Source organism: Peromyscus californicus, unplaced genomic scaffold (assembly GCF_007827085.1).
Source record: "Peromyscus californicus insignis strain IS unplaced genomic scaffold, ASM782708v3 Scaffold_3__1_contigs__length_106647218, whole genome shotgun sequence".
Lineage (NCBI taxonomy): Eukaryota > Metazoa > Chordata > Mammalia > Rodentia > Cricetidae > Peromyscus > Peromyscus californicus.
Genome location: NW_026294551.1, coordinates 15,192,738 through 15,213,047, shown reverse-complemented (window position 1 = coordinate 15,213,047; position 20,310 = coordinate 15,192,738). Strand labels below are relative to the sequence as shown.

General features: G+C 46.6%; 1 protein-coding gene across 1 annotated transcript in view; it reads right to left on the bottom strand.

Annotated features, from left to right (window-relative positions):
* Positions 1–8,196, bottom strand: part of Pitpnc1 (phosphatidylinositol transfer protein cytoplasmic 1) — a 287,375-nt gene extending 279,179 nt beyond the window's left edge. The window contains exon 1 of the mRNA XM_052758830.1: positions 7,837–8,196. Within this exon, the coding sequence (XP_052614790.1) occupies positions 7,837–7,962 (126 nt within the window). The 5' untranslated portion in view covers positions 7,963–8,196. The remainder of the gene's footprint in view (positions 1–7,836) is intronic.
* Positions 8,197–20,310: the final 12,114 nt, after the last annotated feature.

Sequence of the window (20,310 nt, the reverse complement as noted above, 5' to 3'; positions counted from 1 at the left end):
ATATACATACCATGGTGTGCCTGAACTCGGGTCATCAATCTCGGTAGCAAGTGTCTTTATCTGACCCATCATCATCTTATCAACCCAGGTGTTGTCTTAAGCCACAGAATTTCTGATAATTCTTTTTTACTTTTTGGGGGGGCTCAGGGTGGAGTGTGGTTTCGGGACAGGGTCTCACTATGCAGCTCTGGTTGTCTTAGAACTCCCTCTGTAGACCAGGCTGGCCTCAAACCCAGAGATCTGCCTGCCTCTGCCATTCCTGGGATTAAAGGGGTGTGCCACTGCACCCAGCTTTTTTTTACGTTTGAAGATTTATTTTGCCCTAGTGGTAGCACACATCTTTAATCCCAACAGAGGGATTGAGAGTCAGAGGGAGGTGGATCTCTGTGACTGAGAAGCCAGCCTAGTCTACAAAGTGATTCTAGGCCAGCCAAGGCTCTACAGAGAGCCATCCTGTCTCAAATGTTGCTCGGTGCTGTTTGTTTTGGTTTTGGTTTTCTCCCTAGGTATGTGTCTCTGTGAGTGCACGACACGTGTGGGCTCGGAGGACAGAAGCAGGCGCCAATCTCCCGTGGCTGGCGTCCCAAACATGTGGGTGCCGGAAACCGAGCCTCAGTCCTTTGCAAGAACAGCAGACGCTCAACCCCTGTGCCATCTTTCCAGCCTCAACCTTCTTTTAATATAAAAGTATTTTGCATGCTAGACAAGCACTTGACTGACCACACTGTATCCCCAGCCTGAGAGGGCTCTTAGATGGGTCTGACAAGGACTTGGTTGGCTGCAGGCCCATTCCAAGGCTCAGTTCTACTGTGTACTACTTAAACAGTGAGCCGTGGGGGTGGGCCATGCTGATGCCCTGTTTGTGAAAGCTATAAATACGGGTGTTGCAGTTTATAACATGTATGACACACTTGAGCCTCATCTGTCTAATAGCCTTCCTCAACCCCCAAAAAATCTCCACTGGGAATCCCACAAAATTCCCAATTTCCAGGAGGAGTCTGGGAGGCCTGGGAATGTAATCTAGAATTTTCCTTTCCTCTCTGATGGGGCAGAATCTGTCAAACCCACAGCCTTCCTGATTTCTTGCTATCTATTAGGTAAGGTCCAGAACTCAGCCTTTTTACCCAAAAAGGAAGCTAGAAATGTTTTCTACTTTTCAAAAAGGTTTTCAGAATTGCCTAAACTATCCAAACCCCTAGCCAATAGAAAACAGGACAACATCCATGCTGCCAGTCAGGGAACCTGGCCTTCACGCTCATCCAACAGTCTGGACGTACTTTTCCAACGATTACTGCTACTGAAAAACACATTGCCAGGTATGGTGGCACATACATTAATCTCAGCACACAGGAAGGAAGGGGGGATGGATCTCTGTGAGTTCAAGGCCAGCCTGATCTACATAGTGAATTCCAAGCCAGCTAAGGCTACATAGTAAGACCTTATGTCAAAACTAAACAAACAAAATGTTGATGGCTTGATACTATGTACACACACAAAGCATTCTTCTGTTCCCTGGAAATAATAGTCTTTCTGAAATAAGCTCCACTCACTACCCTTTGATCATCAATTAATACAATCCGATGCAGTTTCTGAGACTACTTCTTAGAACCTTAGGGGTGGGGCTGAGAGAAGCTCAGAGGTGAAGAGATCCCACTTTGGATCCCAGCACCCACATGGTGGCTCACAACCACCTATAACACTAGTTCCGGCCTAACACTAACCCCCTCTTCTGGCCTCCATGGTCACTGCACTCGTGTGTTAGACACACACACACACAGGCAGGAAAATATTCATACAAACAAAATGAAAATAAATAAGTCTTTTTTTTTTTTAAGAAAAAAAAAAAAAAAAGAACCTTAGGGCTGAGGGCAGAGTACCTGCCCAGCATGCCCAAGACCCTGGGTTTGAGACCCTAACAACCATCTCTGACTCCTACCTTACTTACTGTCTCTCTATCAAATGTGACAGCCAATAACCAACCTATCACATTTCAACTCCATTTGGTTAAGAATAGTATTCATTTTTATCTCTTCAAGGTCCAGAATCTGTTCCCAGTGACAGGTGTCCCCTTAAATGACAGGGGAAGGTGCAGTGTCCCTTTCCCCATAAAGTCAACTTCCCGGGCCTGCCGGTGGGCCTGCATCTGTTCCTCGTCTCTTCCATTAGTAGTGAGAGCTTACACTTATCCATTAACCCTCCATGCCACTGAGGAGCGAGTCTACAGCTCTGCATGATAGCAGGGTGGCTTCGGGAACACTGTCCACTGTCTGTGAATGACATTGGCAAAGGAAGCTGCTTAGATCCCTCAGAAATCAGACTTGTGGTCCTAGCCTAGGTCCTCTCAACTGGGAACAGTCAGAAAACTTAAAAAGATTAAAGAGAGAGAGAGAGAGAGAGAGAGAGAGAGAGAGAGAGAGAGAGGAGAGAAAGGTGTTCCATCCTCTGAGGAGCCTTTAGCCTTCGTAGTCTAGGGTACCACTTTGTACACCACACAAAGTAGATGACAGCATCAGCCTTAAAACCCTTTCCTTCAGAAGGTCTGCGGGGTGCTTGCAGAAGCACCCTGTCAGTTTCCAGTGGAGAGGGAGGAGGAGAGAGAGGAGCTGACCCGAACCCTAGCGTCTCCATCTGCACCCTTCCAGTGGGGGCACACCCAGCTCCCAAGTCTGTTCTCAGAAACATCAGCAGGGGAGCTCTCCTGGGGCTAGAGGATCCTGGGTAGAGTGCTAGCTGTCCCCCAGAGCAGAGCACAGAATGACATCCTGTGTGCGCGGCTGTCACTCTCCCTTCTTTCTGCCTCTTTCCTTGATGAGGAGATGAGATGTTTCTGTTTTTCTTCATTGTGCAGCAAATCCCTAAAGACCACAAATAAATCCCTACCTGAACACTCATTAATGTGAGGGCAGCCAGGATTATTATTTTTTTTAAAGAAAAATAGTTTTAAATAGTCTATTGTTTTATTTTAAAAGCAAAAACTAAGATACCTACCTTACATTCTCTTAGGATGGGCTCAGTCTCTGAGGGATACTTATCTTTTTTTTTTTTTTTTCAAGATTTTTTTCTTTTGTGTGTGTGTGTAGCCTTGGCTGTCCTGGAACTCACTCTATAGACCAGGCTGGCCTTGAACTCACAGAGATCCACCTGCCTCCCGAGTGCTGGGATTAAAGGCGTGTGCCCAGCAATACTTATCTTTTTATTTGCTTATTTATTAATTTATTTATTTAGACAGCCTCACCAAGGAGTCCAGGTTGACCTTGAACTGTTTTTTTTTTTTAATGTGTATTGAGTTTTTTTGCTGCATGTATGTATGCATATGACCTGTGTGTCTGGTGCCCTCGGAGGCTAGAGGAAGGCATTGATGGATCTCATGGTATTGGAGTTATAGATGATTGTGAAAAACCATATGGGTACTGGGAATGAAACCTGACTCCTCTACAAGAGCAGCAAGTGCTCTTAACTGTTGAGCCATCTCTCGGAACTCTTAATTCTCCAGTCTCAGTCTGCCTCTTGCTAGGATTATAGGCATGCACCATCACACTGAGGTAATGATTTTTTTTTTGTTTGTTTGTTTTTTTAGGTGCTAGGGACTTATCATAAGGCTTCATGAACATCGAGCAAACACTCTTTCGCACTAGACACACTTCCAGTAGGTTCTAAAAGGGACTATACTTCTGTGTCCCCTGGGTAGATACAAGGTCTGAGTCTCCAAGCTACCTTCAACTAGGGAAAGCCCCATGTACCTGTTATATAGCTACATGGGGCTTGGGGATAACATACGCTAGCAGCAGAAATCGGAGAGAGAGAAACTGCAGCCCTTATAGCTTCCAATGAAAAACATTCATACCAGAAATCAGCAGCCTTGTTCCAAGCCCAATCCCACCTTAGCAAAGAGACAGGCAACTGGATGAGCCCTCTACAGGCCTGGAGTCATCTGGGAAACAAAATGGCATGGCTACAGAGGCCGCTAATACGTAGCACTTCCAAGTCTAAAATTCCAGAATCTAGATGATTCAGATGAAGACATCTTCCTCATTACAGCAGCTGTCAGCCCCACCCCGACTCTAGTCAATAACTTCCCACCAAGCTTACGTTTAGTTCAAAGATGGCTGCATTTAACGTCAGTGAAGTTTTTTTGTTTGGTTCGTTTTGGGGGTTTGTTTCTTGTCCTGGTTTTGTCTCATCCAGTAAAGGTACTTTGCCACCAAGCCTGGTGACCTGAGCTCTACCCCCAGGACCCACTTGGGATAAGGAGAGAACCCACTCTTACAAGTTATCCTGACCTCCAAGCATACACATGCACAAATAAATAAATGTAATGTTTGCTTGATCATGGAGGGCTAGGGAGAGTTCTGTCAGTCACGTGGTGAAGTGCTGAGTCCAGTCTCCACACCCTTGGCCGGGGAGGAGGAAGAGGAGGAGGAAAAGCACAACACGGTGACTTGCTTGTAATCCCAACACTGGGGAGGCAGATCGCTGGGGCTCGCTGGCCAGCCAGCCTAGCTGACTTGGCAAGGGGTTCTAGGCCAGTGAAAGGGGCCTTATTATCTAGAAAAAAATAAATAAAAGATGAGCTGAGGTCTGAGGAAGGACACCCAAGGTTGTCCTCTGGCTTCAACATGTATACCACCAGCACATACACAATCACAATGAATCCATGGAATCTTACTTCCTAAATTCCTTATTCTGAACCTCTCTCTCTCTCTCTCTCTCTCTCTCTCTCTCTCTCTCTCTCTCTCTCTGTGTGTGTGTGTGTGTGTGTGTGTGTGTGTGTGTGTGTGTGTGTGTAAAACACTGGGGACAAGCCCAGGGTTTCAATCTTGCTAGGCCAGCTTTCTTCCACTGGAATACACATAAACACACCATTAACCCTGCCCTAGACTGGAGCTCAGCTTTGTTTTCAGTCTCTTGGAGCTGTTCTCTTTCCTGGAACTGAGGAACATTTTATGTGTTAAAACAAGACTGGACCGCGAGTAGAAGTCAATACTATCTGTAACATTTCAACGGCCCCTGGTTTTTTATTTCGAGGAGAGTGCTGACTTTATGTTTTCAAGAAATGATTTTCCTTTTCCTGGATTAAACACTGCAAAGAGCAGCGTTAGGAAAAACAAATAATGACATTACCAGCGTGTTCCTCCTCAATCTGCTATTAACTAGTGGTGTGGCCCGGAACAACAGCATTTAACCTTTTTTTTGGGGGGGGGGGGGGGTGGCGGCAAGGACAGAGGTTCATTACTGACTTCAAACTTATTATACAGCTGAGGATGACTTTAAACTCTCCAAACTCTCTCCAGCCTCTTGCCTCCGTCTCCCAATTGCTGGGGTTACTAACCCCAGCCACAACACCTATACCTGGTAACCCCTAACTCCCCACCAGCAGCCTGAGGTCAAGTGGGGTCAGGGGATAAGGAAAGGGGACAAAGACCAGACACTGACTCTCCAAATCCCAGGCATTTGCTTTCCTTGGCAAAACCACAGCTTGTGCGGCTAATGAACAGCTGAAGTTAATCAGGAACAAGCCGCAGAAGGTCCACACAGGTTGCATCAAGTCCAAAGGAGCCAGAAGTTGAAGCAACAGTTCAGTTACCAGAGTATTTCATTTGCAGTAAGCCATCTTCTGCAGCCAACCAGACACTCAAGTTCCTCCACAGTGCTGAGTGTGAAGGCCAGCGGGGCACCACCATGGGATGGTGGAGACTGTGGGTGCTCCCCAGTTTGGACTCCTAAGTATCTGCCATCTGGCCAGCTAAATCTACTTTCCTTACCCATCAAGTGATTTGGCCAATCTGAATTCTTTCTGTTTGAGACTTCCTGTCTAAACTGCCCCCATTTACATCTCTGACAAAATAGAGAACAATTCCACAACGTGACCTCGGGCTAGGAATGTAGCTCAGAGGCAGGATGCCTGCCTGCCATGCTCAAGGTTGTGTTCAATCCCCTGTACTGTAAAGAGAATAAAATAAAAAAGTTTAAGAAATCAAAATATGACCTCACAAAAACTGAATCATATTTACTTTAGTCTAAATGAGTTACACGTAAAATAATTTATAATTATCCTACAGGTAGTCTAGCTTAGTTGGCCAATTAAGAAAGGGCATCCTAGCCAGGTGTGGCAGTGCATGCCTTTAATCCAGCACTTGAGAAGCTGAGTCAGGTGGCTCTCTGAGTCTTGAGGCCAGCCTAATCTACAGAGGAACACTGTCTCAAGGAAGGGAGGGAGGGAAGGAGGAAGGTAGGAAGGAAAGAAGGAAGAAAAGGCCATCCACCTATGCCACTCAATCGTAAACAAACAAATATGGGAGAAAATGCTCTGCCCGAGTGCTTAAGAAAACACCAGAAGAATACCAACCAAGATAAAGAGATGTATGTTAGCAGGAAAGAAAGTCTGGGTGGGATGCCATACACCTTTAATCCCAGCAGACGCAGATCAATGGGAGTTTGAGGCCAGTCTGGTCTAGACAGTGAGTTCCATAAAAGAAGATTCTAGAACTGATTCTTTTCTTGATTATCTCTGACAGTATTTGAACATTTCACGAAATATCATCATTGCCCAAGAACCCACACTCCAGAGTCATAGCAGGAGACTGAGTGGAAGCATGCATACACCTCCAAGTTGCCCTGGTCCTGTTCACCAGCTCCGGAGGTGGAAGACAGCCTGTCCACCCAACACCAGCACCAGGGAGGGGGAGGGTGTGTGTGTGTGTGTGTGTGTGTGTGTGTGTGTGTGTGTGTGTTCAATCCCATTCATTTGCCTTTCTTCATTCTCCACAAAGCTGTATGCTGCTTCTCCATTAATAAGGTTAGGAGGCACCCAACCACCCGGCTACCACAATTTAAAAGCCAGCTCAAAAGGCTGCCACTCCTGAAATGCATGCAAACTCCAAAGCTTGTTGATAAGGCTGGAGGCAGGGGCATGGTTGAGCTCTCCCTCTTTGGCAGCCAGTGTCGGAGTGTCGTTTTGTAAACTTCAGGCTACTTTGATCTTGCCTTGGATTGTCCTAGGGTCTCACCTTAACACTGGCGCCAGTTGCCAAAGGTTAGATTGCTTCCCCCTCCCCCCCGCCCCCCCACTCCCATGCCTCCGGGAGCCAGCCATAGCCCGAGTAACACAAAAGCACAAGGCTCTTTCACAAAGTAGTGAGTGGATCACATGTCTGATAGATTAAATGCACCGGATTTAAATACAAATACGTTGTGGATCGCTGATTTCATTTGTTGCCACACCAACCCACACGAGTCTGTTTCAAATTGCCTTGATTGGCTTCATGTTCTCGCTGTGAGTCCCTGGACAGACTCAAAGCATTTGTGAAATATCCAAAAAGGTGGAGAGGAGAAAGGGGAACGAAAGGGAAGCCCGGGCCAGAGTGACCCTTACTGAGTCACCGTTTCCTGAATGGCGGAGCTCGCTATTGCGGGGGGGAGCGGGGGACGGGGGGGGGGGGATCGGAAGAATGCAAGCTGACCTGCGCGCGGAGGCCGAGCCCTTGAACGGAGAGCCCCCCACCCTGTAGCCCGGACACCCAGAGCCTGGCCGGGCGTGCTGGAGCGCCCTCCTGTGGCCACGCCACAAGCCCCACCACTGGGGCTCTTCCTCCGACCACGCTCCCCGCCGTGGAAGGAACGAGACAAGCAGAAAGTTTCCGAGCCAGGCGGTCAGCAAAGGACAAGCCAGGTCCCGGAGGGAGCCTGGATCCTTCGGCTGGGCAGGAGCCAGCGCCCAGACCCGGGGCGACAAGAAATCGGGGGTCTAGACGGATCTCTCCAGGCCTCCGACGTGCCCCCGGGCGGGACTCTGGTCTGCAGATCCCACCCGCGCGGGATTTGTCCCTGCAAGCCTACCTTGTAAAAGGGGCATGGGGCAGTAGGTACCACCACAGCTGCAAAGCATGCTTGGGCTCTTGTTGGACTCTCTCTGTGCATTTGCTTAATTGGAGGGAGGGGGCGCAGCAGCTCCCTGTGACGCATTGTGGTCCTCAGTAATCTGATTCTAGATGTCCCTGAAGAGCCCACCTGGACTCCCCCACCTCACCCCCACGCCACCTTTCCCCCGTCGGGATGATGAGTGGAAACAGCGAATACCCTGCCTCCTCCCCTCCAGCCTCTAGGTTTGGGCGCCAGGGTAGCACCCGGATTTCCCAGCCGCACGCAGTGGACCCGCCGGCCGAGTGGTGGCGGCTGGAGACCAGGGGCGGGCGAGGCCCGGCGCGGTGCCTACCTCGTCCACGGTGAGCGGCATGCAGATTCGGTACTCCTTCAGCAGCATGGTCCTGCCGGCCGCGGACCGCGGGGAAGAAGGGGGCGTCCCAACAGATGAGCAAGGTTGGCGCCCAGTGGAAGGCAAGGGCACTGGGAGCCGGCAAGCGAAGCAGCCCCGGCGGTGCGCTCAGCTCCTGGCTGCCTCCGGTCCGCCCCGGAGCATGTCAAGCTTCGAATCCCGGTGTCTGTGACTCCTCCGCCTCCTTCCTCGCGGAGATCAGCCCTCCCGGTATTGCAAAGTCAGGGACTGAGGGAGGGAGACCCGCGGGAGACAGCTCCGATCGACAGCCCCGGACTGGTAGGCGCGGCCACCAGATCAGGACATGCCCGGCAGCGGGCAAGAGAAAAGGGGGAAAGATTTCCACAAATTCAAACAAATGCACAAAAGTCACCCTCTCGATCCTCGTCCGAAAGCAGAGCTGAACCTTGCGAGCCCCCTTTTCCTCCGACCCGTCTACCCTGGGCTAATGTCACCAGGAACACATTGCCGCGGGAGCCGGCGATGCTGACTTTCCAAACAAAGGCTCGCTGGTCTCCTCTCCCCGGGCGGTAAACAAGATTTCCTGCTCTTTTTTAGGGCTAGTCCCCGAGTCTCTCCAGAGCTCAGCTGGGAAAGAAAAGGGAAGCCGTGGCCGCCAGGGCTCTCCCCTGCTCTGGGCCCCGGGTGTCTCCAACCTCGGAGGGTGGCTGCCAGCGCCTTGCGCGCGTCCCCTCCCCCGAGTCCCTCGGCTCTGCGAGCGCCGTGCGTGCCCGTGAGTTTGCAGCTACCTCGCCGCGTCTGGAGAGACCGCGCGGAGCTGCAGTGTGCCTGGGGCCGGGAGGTGGGTGCGGGAGGAGCGAGCGCGACCAGGCTGACATCAGCAGCGGCCGCGGCGGGGAGGGTAGCCCCATCCGGCCAATGGGGAAATGGCAAAGAATGTGGAGGATTTAAACAAAACAGCATGTCTCTCCTTGTCTGCTGCCAGACGCCAGGGCTGTCCCGGAACCCAGAGCAGCGAGCGCCGGGGAGGATCGCAAAGAGGGGCTATCCTGGACTCCTAAAACACTGAGATCTGTTTTCAAATGTACCCGGGGTGCCACAGGGCTCTCTGCTTAGTTGCTCTGGAAACGCTCTGTTTCCAAAGTGCACAAGTGTCGCTTGACTTGGGGGGGGGGGGGGGGTGTCTTTACAAATGCCCATTGCGAACATTTTTCTCTCTGACAGGGTAACAAGGCCTGAGCAAGAGAAGTGATGGTTTTGAGAATGTGTTTTTCTAACATGTTCTCGAGACGGAATCATCCAGCAGTGTGGGTGAAAACAAAGTACACACACACACACACACACACACACACACACACAGAGAGAGAGAGAGAGAGAGAGAGAGAGAGAGAGAGAGAGAGAGAGAGAGAGAGAGAGACCCTGTCATCATGCTCTTGCACCCTGGCTCTGCAATCCTACTGCAGGCTTCCCAGAGCAGAAAGAATGGGTTTTCATGTCAGCACTCCTAAGTTCAAAAAGTCACAGTGAAATGTCAATAAAAATGCCTTGGGTGTTGGCATTTCATCCATATTAAACAGATCTCTCATTTTAACCACAAGAAGCACATTCTTTAGTTACTCAGGAAGCAGCATGTAACTGCTGAAGTCTGGGTTTCATTTGTCTGGTATTCATTTTTTTTAAGCTTGTTTTTCTAAAAATGAAAAAAAAAAAGCTGCATCCGTTGCCCATAGGAGAATAACCTGTAAGCATCACTGGTTCTTGAATATATATACCTAGATATGTATATATGTGTGTGTGCTTGTGAGATGTGGTGACCCACATCTACTCAAAGAGCTTACATTGGGCAATGTAGATTAGGCAGGCCTCAATGATATACTATTTTTTAAATTATAATCAATAAGTCACTAAGCAATGTAATAAGAATAGACTGTGGCTAAAGTTGTCCAGATGGCCCAACCGAGTTTAGAGTTCAGGAAATGTGATCCAGCCTGCTAGGAAAATGACACCCTACGTCTAGCTTATATTTTGGCTAAAAAAAATAATATTTTCTAGATAAATGCTTCCCCAAGTTGGCTCAGAAATACTTACAGCAGCTAATTAAAGCTAAACCAAATTCCTTGAGGTAATTTGTTTTTGTTTTTGTTTTTGTTTTTTTAGAATGGGATTTCTCTGAGTAGTCCTGGCTGTCCCAGAACTCACTCTATAAGCCAGCCTGGCTTCAGAACTCGGAGATCTACCTGCCTCTGTCTCCCAAGTGCTGGAATTAAAGGCATGCGCCACCACTGCCCTTCGAGGTAGAGAATTTAAATCTGACCCTGTAGTGTTGAAGAATCACACAATGGAAGCCTGTGAGACCAAAAAACAAAAACAAAAAAACTCAAGCTGTTTTCCTTTTTCTTTCTCTTTTCCCCCCTCTTAGTGGAGTGGCACTTAATCACTTTTGAGGTGGCATATCCTTCATAGATCTTCCCATGTATTTTAAATTATCTCTAGACTGCTTATACTATCTAATGCAATGTACATAGTATGTAAATAGTGGTTATACTGCATTGTTCAGAGAATAAGGACGGGGGAAACATCTGCATGTGTTCAGTACAGTAGTGTTTTCTGTGTACTTCTGATCGGGGGTGGGGGCGAATCAACAGGCAAGGAACCCCCAGGCATGGCTGGCTGACTCTTCTCTCTCCCACCTCCTTCCTGTTGCAAGGTGAGATGTGGTGGATTCTCCTTTCCCTTTTACTCAGATTCTTTATTGTCTAGTCACACTAATAATGTGCAAGCACAGCGCTAATGCTAGCACCTTGAAAGCCTTTTGGTTATGGCAGGAGGGTCCAGGCTCTGAGGCTGTCTCTCCCACGTCAGCCTAATAGTATTTCCTAATCCTGATGGCTGCTGAAGACCTCCACTTTTATGCTTTGATCCTTCTGCTCATCCCATTGCTTTCTCAGAGAATCCTTCATGCCATCCCAGGCCTTGTGACATCATTTTAAAGGCAAGCATTGACCATCTGTGTATAATGGAAAGCGATGCTGATGGCAATATGCTGAATTGGTTAGGACACAATACCAGAGGTGACTGTATTAACATAACACTACAAGAAACATATGGGGACATATGGACTAGACAGGGAATGAAGAAGAGAGGAGGGATATAAACAATCTGGGCAGACGTTAGGGCTGGCTAGTATTCATTACTATGGTTCTTGCTCTGGGGTTAGGAAGAGTTCATTCATAACTCATTTAGTTTAGGGGAGGAGAGTGCCATCTACTGTTCAAGGGTGATTGCTTGCAAATGTTTCAAGTCCTGCCTTCACCAGCAACTGCGTGACAAGAACTGTATCCTTTCTGGTTTTGTTTTTGTTTTTGTTTTTTGAAACAGGGTTTCTCTGTAGCCGTGGCTGTCCTGAAATTCGTTCTGTAGACCAGAATGGCCTTGAACGCAGAGATCCACCTGCCTCTGCCTCCCAAGTCTCCCAAGTGCTGGGATTGAAGGCGTGTGCCACCATTCTCGGTCATACCTTTGTTTCTCTTAAGGGTAATGAAGGGTGGGTGATACTATCATGGCAGTGGTTGGTAAAAAGGTTCCATTAATGATGGGAAATCTGCAGTTATCAGTCATCACATATAAAAATGAGTGTAGGGCACAGAGGAAGTAAAGATAGCACATATGTTGACTTCAGACGGACAATACTTCATTGTAGAAGTCACTGCAAGATATTTAACAGCATTCTTGGTTTCACTTATTAAATGTGCCAACCCTCCCCCATCCAGCATTTGGCTGTGTTGGGGTGGAGGTGATGGGGAATCAGGGTAAGATTCATCAGTCATATGCCAATGTCTCCTGCTCCAAGGTTCATTGAGACTGACTTTCAGCTTATCCAAATAGAACTGGGAGGGGGAGGGGGTGGGGGGGGCTGGAGTGTAGTTCAATAGAATACTCATGCTCAAAGCCCTGAGTTCTTCTAGCTCTGCAATGGGAACGAGAAAGGATTGAAGGAAGAAGATAATTTTTACAAAAAAAAAAAAATAGGCCTTGTGGGCTGGAGAGATGACTCAGTGGTGAAGAGCATTTGCTGCTCTTCTAGAAGGTGCCACTTCATGTCAAAAGCCCTGCAACCTAGTCTCGGATCAGTATGTGAAAGCCTGTCCAGTGGATCTCCTCAAGGGAGGCAAAGCCGGTGGGGATGGTCTCTCACTTGGCAAGGACCAGTGGACCACAGGGCAGTGTAGGACTTTGCTGAATGCATGCAGCTTGCAGGCTCTTTTTGACCTCGTTATATTGCTGATTCCTTCGACGGTTTTGAACTTCACTTCTACAATCATGCATGCAACAGCTGTAATTTCCCCCAGAAATTCTATTCTTTCTCGAATATTTTCCCTTTAAAATCAGCAGGGGGCTAATGCTTCTCAAATTTCTTATCTAGAATTACTACAATTCCTAATCCTGGGAACTTTTCTGACTCAATTGAGGCAGTTAAAATTAACAGGGGGGGGCTGGAGAGATGGCTCAAAGGTTAAGAGCACAGGCTGCTGTTCCAGAGGTCCTGAGTTCAATTTCCAGCAACCACATGGTGGCTCACAACCATCTAGGATGAGATCTGGTGCCCTCTTCTGGTGTGTAGGCATACATGCCGGAACTCTGCATACATAATAAATAAATAAATTAAAAAAAAAATTAACAGGTCTTGCTTTCATAATTGTCCTAAGGAAAAGGTAGACAGCTAGAAGGTGGTGGCGCAAGCCTTTAATCCCAGCACTCGGGAGGCAGAGGCAGGCAGATCTCTGTGAGTTCGAGGCCAGCCTTGGCTACAGAGTGAGTTCCAGGAAAGGCGCAAAGCTACACAGAGAAACCCTGTCTCAAAAAACCAAAAAAAAAAAAAAAAAAAAAAAAAAAAAAAAAAAAAAAAGAAAAGAAAAGAAAGAAAAAAAAGGAAAAGAAAAGAAAAGGTAGACAGAACCACCTTGTGGAGAAAGAGACCCAATGAATGGTAGTGGCAGGAAGTAATAGGTACATATGAGAAAACAACACTTAGAACATTAACCATGTCTCAATTCTGGAAGGGAGAGTAAGGCATGCATAGGGGGAAGCCTCAGGAATACACATAGTGCCAACTGTTTAGAGAAACTTCCCTGGACGCCAAGCATATAGAATCAATGGTAGGATCTGGTATGCTCCAAGAGGAAAAAATACAATGAAAAATATAGGATGGACAGATCCATCTTCACCATACGCAGGAGCTTATATTGGTGGAAGAAGTACGGTATAGTGAGATGAGAAAAGAGTGCCTTACCAAAGTCTGCCTTTTACTGAGAGACTGAGACATGGGGCCCTCTTGTAGAAAAGGGAATTGTATAAAAGCATATCTTGCAGACGTGAAAGAATTGTCTAGGTTTGAATATTGTCCTTAAAGCATTGTACCCATGTCTATTACTTTTTAACTTTGTAACCACAAGTGCTGCCAGCTGACATTAGTGCTGCAGAGCAGGATGTGTCTGGCTTGATATCTAGTTAAGCTGCAAAAATGCTGACCTCTGTGACTAGAGTAAGGTTATGCAGGGGTGGGAAAGTGTATTTGGGGAAGCATAAAGGGGAACAATTGGGACTTTTATAATGATCACAATGTATTCCTTAAAATATAATTTATTTCTTAAAAGTCAAAAAATAGGAGCCAATAATAAAACTGTTCATATAAGCCTCAATGAAAAAACCCTGTTAAAGTATAAATAAAGACAGCTCGAGCTATTTGGGGCCACTTGAATGCAATCCACTTATGGTCAGATTTCTTCCATGCGCCAACACCCCTTCTCTGTTTCAGGAACTGAACCCGAACTGAGGCTGGACCCAGGCAAGCTCAGTTCTTAGCCCCTACATCAGGCAGCTCCCAACTGTGTATCTCCAGTTGCAGGGCATCTAACATCCTCTTCTGGCCTCTGAGGACATACAAACACTCATGGAAAAGACATAAACACACACACACACACACACACACACACACACACACACACATATATATATATATACATCCATAATAATAATTTTTTAATTTATTCATTATGTATACAGTATTCTGCTTGCATGTGTCCCTGCAGGCCAGAAGAGGGCACCAGATTTCATTACAAGTGGTTGTGAGTCACCACGTGGTTACTGGGAACTGAACTCAGGACCTCTGGAAGAGCAGTCGGTGCTCTTAACCACTGAGCCATCTCTCCAGCCCCAATAATAATATTTTTTAAAACATCTTCCTGGGAGTAATGGTGAACACCTTGAATCCCAGCACTTGGGAGGCAGAGGCTGGCGGATCTCTGTTAGTTCGAGGCATAGTCTATAAAGCAAGGTCCAGTTCAGCCAGAGCTACACGGTGAGACCCTGTCCCCAAAATAAATAAATAATTAATGAAAAAAGAGGATAGCTCTGTTGTCGTTGCCATTTTATTTTGTATTACCAAAGTAACTCAGGTGATGGTAGCCTTTAATCCCAGAACTTGGGAGGCAGAGCCAGGCGGATCTCTGTGAGTTTGAGGCCAGCCTGGTCTACAGAGAGAGAGAGATCCAGGACAGGCACCAAAACTACACAGAGAAACCCTGTCTGGGGGTAGGGGTGGGGCAGGGCGGGATTCCAACCAAAGTAACCCTTGATAAAGGCCCTTCTGCTTATAACCTCACCCTTGATGATTTTTCCACTGTAAAGATAACTGTTTTCTCTTTCTTTCCATGCCTTATTCCGTCCTCCAGCCCAGCTCATGCTCAGGAGGATGCATTAAGACCCGTCTCCTCAAACAGAGAGTATTTACATCTCTAATGTAGAATCCCTCTTACCGGTGTGTATGGCCGCCTGTTCATGGTGGGAGGAGGCACATGTGTGCGCATGCTCATGCATAAGGAGGCCAGGGCTCGAGCTTGGGTGTAGTTCTTTAGGAGTGGTCCAGCTCGTTTTGTGAGGCAGAGTCTCTCTCACTGGGACCTAGTGCTCACTGCCTAGACTAGGTTAGACTAAGTTAGCTAGCCAGAGAGCTCCAGGGAGCTGTCTCCATCTTTTTGCACGGGGATGCAAACCCAAGCAGCCACACCAGCACGTGGGTTCTGAGGATCAACTTTCTGAGGATCATGCTTTCTCAGAAAACACTTTACTAACTTTCTTATCTCTCAGCCCCTCTCTGACCTATTTATTCAATTTTTTCCTTCAGTGCCCAGGCCTTACAAGGCAAGTGCTTAATCACTGAGCTATGACCCTACCCCAAAATCATTTAAATATTTTTCAAATGAGGAACTCTTTTTTTTTTTTTCTTTTTTTTCCAAGACAGGGTTTCTCTATGTAGCCCTGGCTGTCCTGGAACCCACTCTGTAAACCAAGCTGGCCTCCCAGCTGGATTAGAGGTGCGTGCCACCACTGCCCCGCCACATCTTTGTTTTATTAAAATAGTAATTGCTTGGCTCCAACAACTGAGGAGAATATAAAGTACAACTGTGTTTATACAGATCTGAGGCCCTGGGCTCCCTTTTGTTTGTCAGTAAGCAAATGCTAAACCCTTTCTTAATAAAAACACAGAGCTGGAGAGATGGCTCAGCAATTAAGAACACTGGCTGTTGCTGGGCAGTGGTGGTGCACACCTTTGGTCCCAGCACTTGGGAGGCAGAGGCAGGCGGATCTCTGTGAATTCGAGGCCAGCCTGGTCTATAGAGTGAGTTCCAGGACAGTCAGAGCTACACAGAGAAACGCTGTCTTCAAAAGCCAAAAAAAAAAAAAAAACCAAAAACACTGGCTGTTCTTCCAGAGGACCCAGGTTCAATTCCCAGGACCTACATGGAGGCTCACAACTGTCTGTAACTCCAGTTCCAGGGGAGCCAACACCCACTCTCCTTAGGCCTCAGTGGGCACCAGGCAAACCTAGTGCATAGACACATCCAGAAAAATACCCATAACACCTAAGTAACAACAATAAAAGACCATCGTACAGCCGGGTGGTGGGGGCACATGCCTTTAATCCCAGCACTCGGGAGAAAGAGGCAGGTGGATCTCTGTCAGTTCGAGGCCAGCGTGGTCTACAGAGCGAGTTCCAGTACTGCTACATGAGAAACCCTGTCTGGGGGGATGGGGTGGGTACCACTGTACAGGTTGTCATTGGCTCCTCATTTCAGACATATAAAATCTATTACTGTGGCATTATTTGGCGAAGACAATCCCAACCCGGGGTCTTGGGACATATGGATTAGTGATACTGTGAATTCCAACCTGGGCTGTGTGAGATCCCTGTCTTAAGAAACAAGCAAGCAGGTTGAGTCCCAGCACTTGGGAGGCAGAGGCAGGGGAATCTGAGTTGAGGCGAGCTTGGTCTACAGAGCAAGTTCATGGCAGCCAGAGCTACACAGAGAAACCCTGTCTTTGGGGGTGGGGACCCAAAGAGCAAAAAAAACAAGCAAGCAATCAGTATACAGGAGGGCTGGGAATGTAGCTCAATGGTAGTATGTTTACATAGCATGTACCAGGCATTTTGTGAAAGACAGAAAGAGAATGTAATAAGTTATATCAAAACCCCAGGTTAGGAGCTGAACAGATGGCTCAGCAGTTAAGAGCACTGACTGCTCTTCCAGAGGACCTGGGTTCAATTCCCAGCACCCACATGGCAGCTCACAATCACCTGTTACTCCAGACTCAAGAGAACTGATGTCCTCTTCTAGCCTCCTTGGGCGTCAGGCTCACACGTGATACACAGACATACATGAAGGTAAAACTCATACACATAATTTCTTTTTTTTTTTCTTTTTTCTTTTTGGTTTTTCGAGACGGGATTTCTCTGTGTGTAACAGTAGCTGTCCTGGAACTCACTTTGTAGGTCAGGCCAGCCTCGAACTCACTGAGATCTTCCTGCCTCTGCCTCCTGAGTGCTGGGATCAAAGGCATGTGCCACCATTATCAGCTCTCATGCGCACCTTAACACTGTCCCTTGGCCAGCCAATAAACACCCTATGTGCATCCAAAAATGATGATATTCCTCTTTCCATCCTGCCTCAATTCTCCCTGATTTGCTGCTTCCTGAGACATGGTGCTTCCACCCAACCAGACACTCTGACCAAAAACCTTGCTGACATGTTTAACTCCTATTCTGTCACCCATCAGCAAACTCGGCTCCATCTTCAGACTATATCCAGAATCCAGCCACTTCTCGACACTTCCACTGCTGCCCCCAATGCCTATTACAATAATTTTCCTTTCGGGCTATTGTAAAAACTTTGCAACTAGTCTCCCAACTTCTGCCCAAACTTAGTGAGCACACAGCATCCAGACTGAGTTTTTGGTTTTTGGGGTGTGTGTGTGTGTGTGTGTGATCAGTATGCTGGGAATGGAATCCATGAATACTAAAAAAATCATTCTTGAAAAAAAAGATCATTCTACAAGTGAGCCACATCCCAGCTCATTCTGCGTGTTTGTTCTCAAGTGTTCCTGCGTGCGTGTATGCTTCTGCAGGTGATTCTTTTAATATGTATGTTAGCTCATACCACTCCTTTGTCTCAGACTCCACTAGAGCTACATTCAATCTAGGAGTTGGAGCGATGTCTCAGCAGGTAAGACCACCAGAGGACCTGAATTCAATGTCAGTAGTCACTTTACAAGGGATCTGATATCCTTTTCTGGCCTTCTTCTTCTTCTTCTTCTTCTTCGCCTTCTTCTTCTTCTTTTTTAAGATTTATTTATTTATTATGTATACAGTGTTCTGCCTGCATATATGCCTGCAGACCAGAAGAGGGCATCAGATCTCATTGTAGATGGTTGTGAGCCACCATGTGGTTGCTGGGAATTGAACTCAGAACCTTTGGAAGAGCAGCCAGTGCTCTTAACCACTGAGCCATCTCTCCAGCCCCTTTTCTGGCCTTCTTGGGCACCAGGCATGCACATGGTGCACACACATACATGCGGACAAAAAAACTCATACATATATATTAAAAAAAAAATTCAACCTCTAGCTCCTTTTTTCTTCTGTTGTCAACAGCAAACCTTTGTGATGTCTGAGGAACCAACAGAATGCACCTGTCACAGTCCAACTTTTTTTTTTTTCTGTAAGTTTTTCAAAACAAGGTTTCTCTATTTATCTTTGGCTGTCCTGGAACTCCCTTTGTAGACCAGTGGCCTAGAACTCAGAGATCCACCTGCCTCTGCCTCCTGAGTGCTGGGATTAAAGGTGTGTGCCACCACTGCCCAGCTCAGTCCCAACTTTTACAGTTAGAATTCTTGTGCATGGGTGCAACTATATCACAACTTCGTGATTTCTTTTTGTAGCTGCTGTCATGCTGGGGACTGATCTAGGGCCTTCTGCCTGCAGACATTCTACCATTGAGCTACATCCCCAGCCTTCTTTATTTTCTACTGTAGACATGTTTTAGCCCACATGTGCATATGTGTGTGTATATATATACTTCCACATATGTGTATACACACACACATATATATAATCAAACCCAGGGCCTTATATATGCTAGGTAAGCATTGTTTCACTGAGCTACATCTCCAACATTAGGCTGTATATTTTCAAATATTTTTCTCTCTCTGCCTATGTATGTGTATATGTATGAGATATGTGCCACCATGCATAGCCACTGTTGGTTATGTTAATGGTTCTCAACTGAATCCATGCCAATGTCCATATATAACAGATCTTTCTTTACTGTGCTTCAATAAAAATCTTGGAAAATATTAACTACCCATAAATATAACATGACCAGTAGTGAGTTTAAAGTAGAAACAAAATTTAAAATGGCAAAATACCCTCAACACCTCAAATATATATCCATCTATCTATAGCTAGACAGATAGATAGGAATATACATATATCTTTGTATATAGAGAGAGATGGAAATGAGGTTATAGGTAGTGTGGACATATAATCATCTGTTTTGTTTTGTATTTTTTTAGACAGGATCTCACTATTTAACTCTGGATGACCTGTAACTCGCTACATAGATCAGGATGGCCTTGAATTCACAGAGATACACACCTCTGCCTTCTGAGTGCTGATTAATTAGGCATGGACCAACAAGCCAGGTTCTCTGAAAGTTTTTTGTTGTTGTTTGTTTGTTTTTCAAAACAGGGTTTCTCTGTGTAACAGCCCTGGCTGTCCTGGAACTTGCTTTATAAACCAGGCTGGCCTCAAACTCACAGAGATCTGATTGCCTCTCCCTCCTGAGTGCTGGGATTAAAGGCCTGTGCCACCACTGCCTGGCCTGAAAGGTTTTTCGTTTTGTTTTGTTTTTTTTAAGAATCCTATGCTATTTCATAGAGATTCAGAAGGTGTAGATGATAAAACTTGTATGGGCCTTAAAAATTGCAATTTTCAGGCTAGAGTGATAGTTCATCCAGTAAAGGCACCTACTGCCAAGCCTCAAGACCTGAGTTCAATCTCCAGGCCCCACAGGGTTGAAGGCAAGACTGACTCCTATAAACTGTCGTCTGTCCTCCACACACGTGTACATAGACATAAAACTAAATAAATGGAAAAACAATGATAATAAAGCCAGGCAGCGTTGGCACATGCCTTTACTTTAATCCGAGCACCCGGGAGGGAGGCAGAGGCAGGCAGATCTCTAAATTCTAAGCCAGCCTGGTCTACTGAGTGAGTTCCTGGACAGCCAGGGATACACAGAGAAACCCTGTCTTGAAAAACAAACAAACAAACAAACAAACAAACAAACCAATAATAATAATAAAGAACTGCAATTTTCTTGGAAATGTGATCTGGGTTGTCTTAGGGATTCTTGCACGGTGGACTGAGTGAAAACGAAGAAACACTGCTTGTTATATTTCTGAGCTGCCTGCCACCTTTTCTCTCAGGAGCAAGTAGAAATCCCACAGATCAATGCAAGATTCTCAATCAGAGAAAGCCTTAGAATTTTTGTCTTCAGGGTCAGTTTTAGCCTCCTCACTCATTGATGAGAACACCGAACGCCAAGAAAAGTCAAGCGGCTCACCGACGGTTCTGGTAAATCGTATTTCGAAGCGGCGGACGTGAGAATATATGAGAAATCCTGCTGTGCCACATTCTCTTCCCTCAGCCGGTAGGGAGACACACACACCTAGAACCCAGCTTT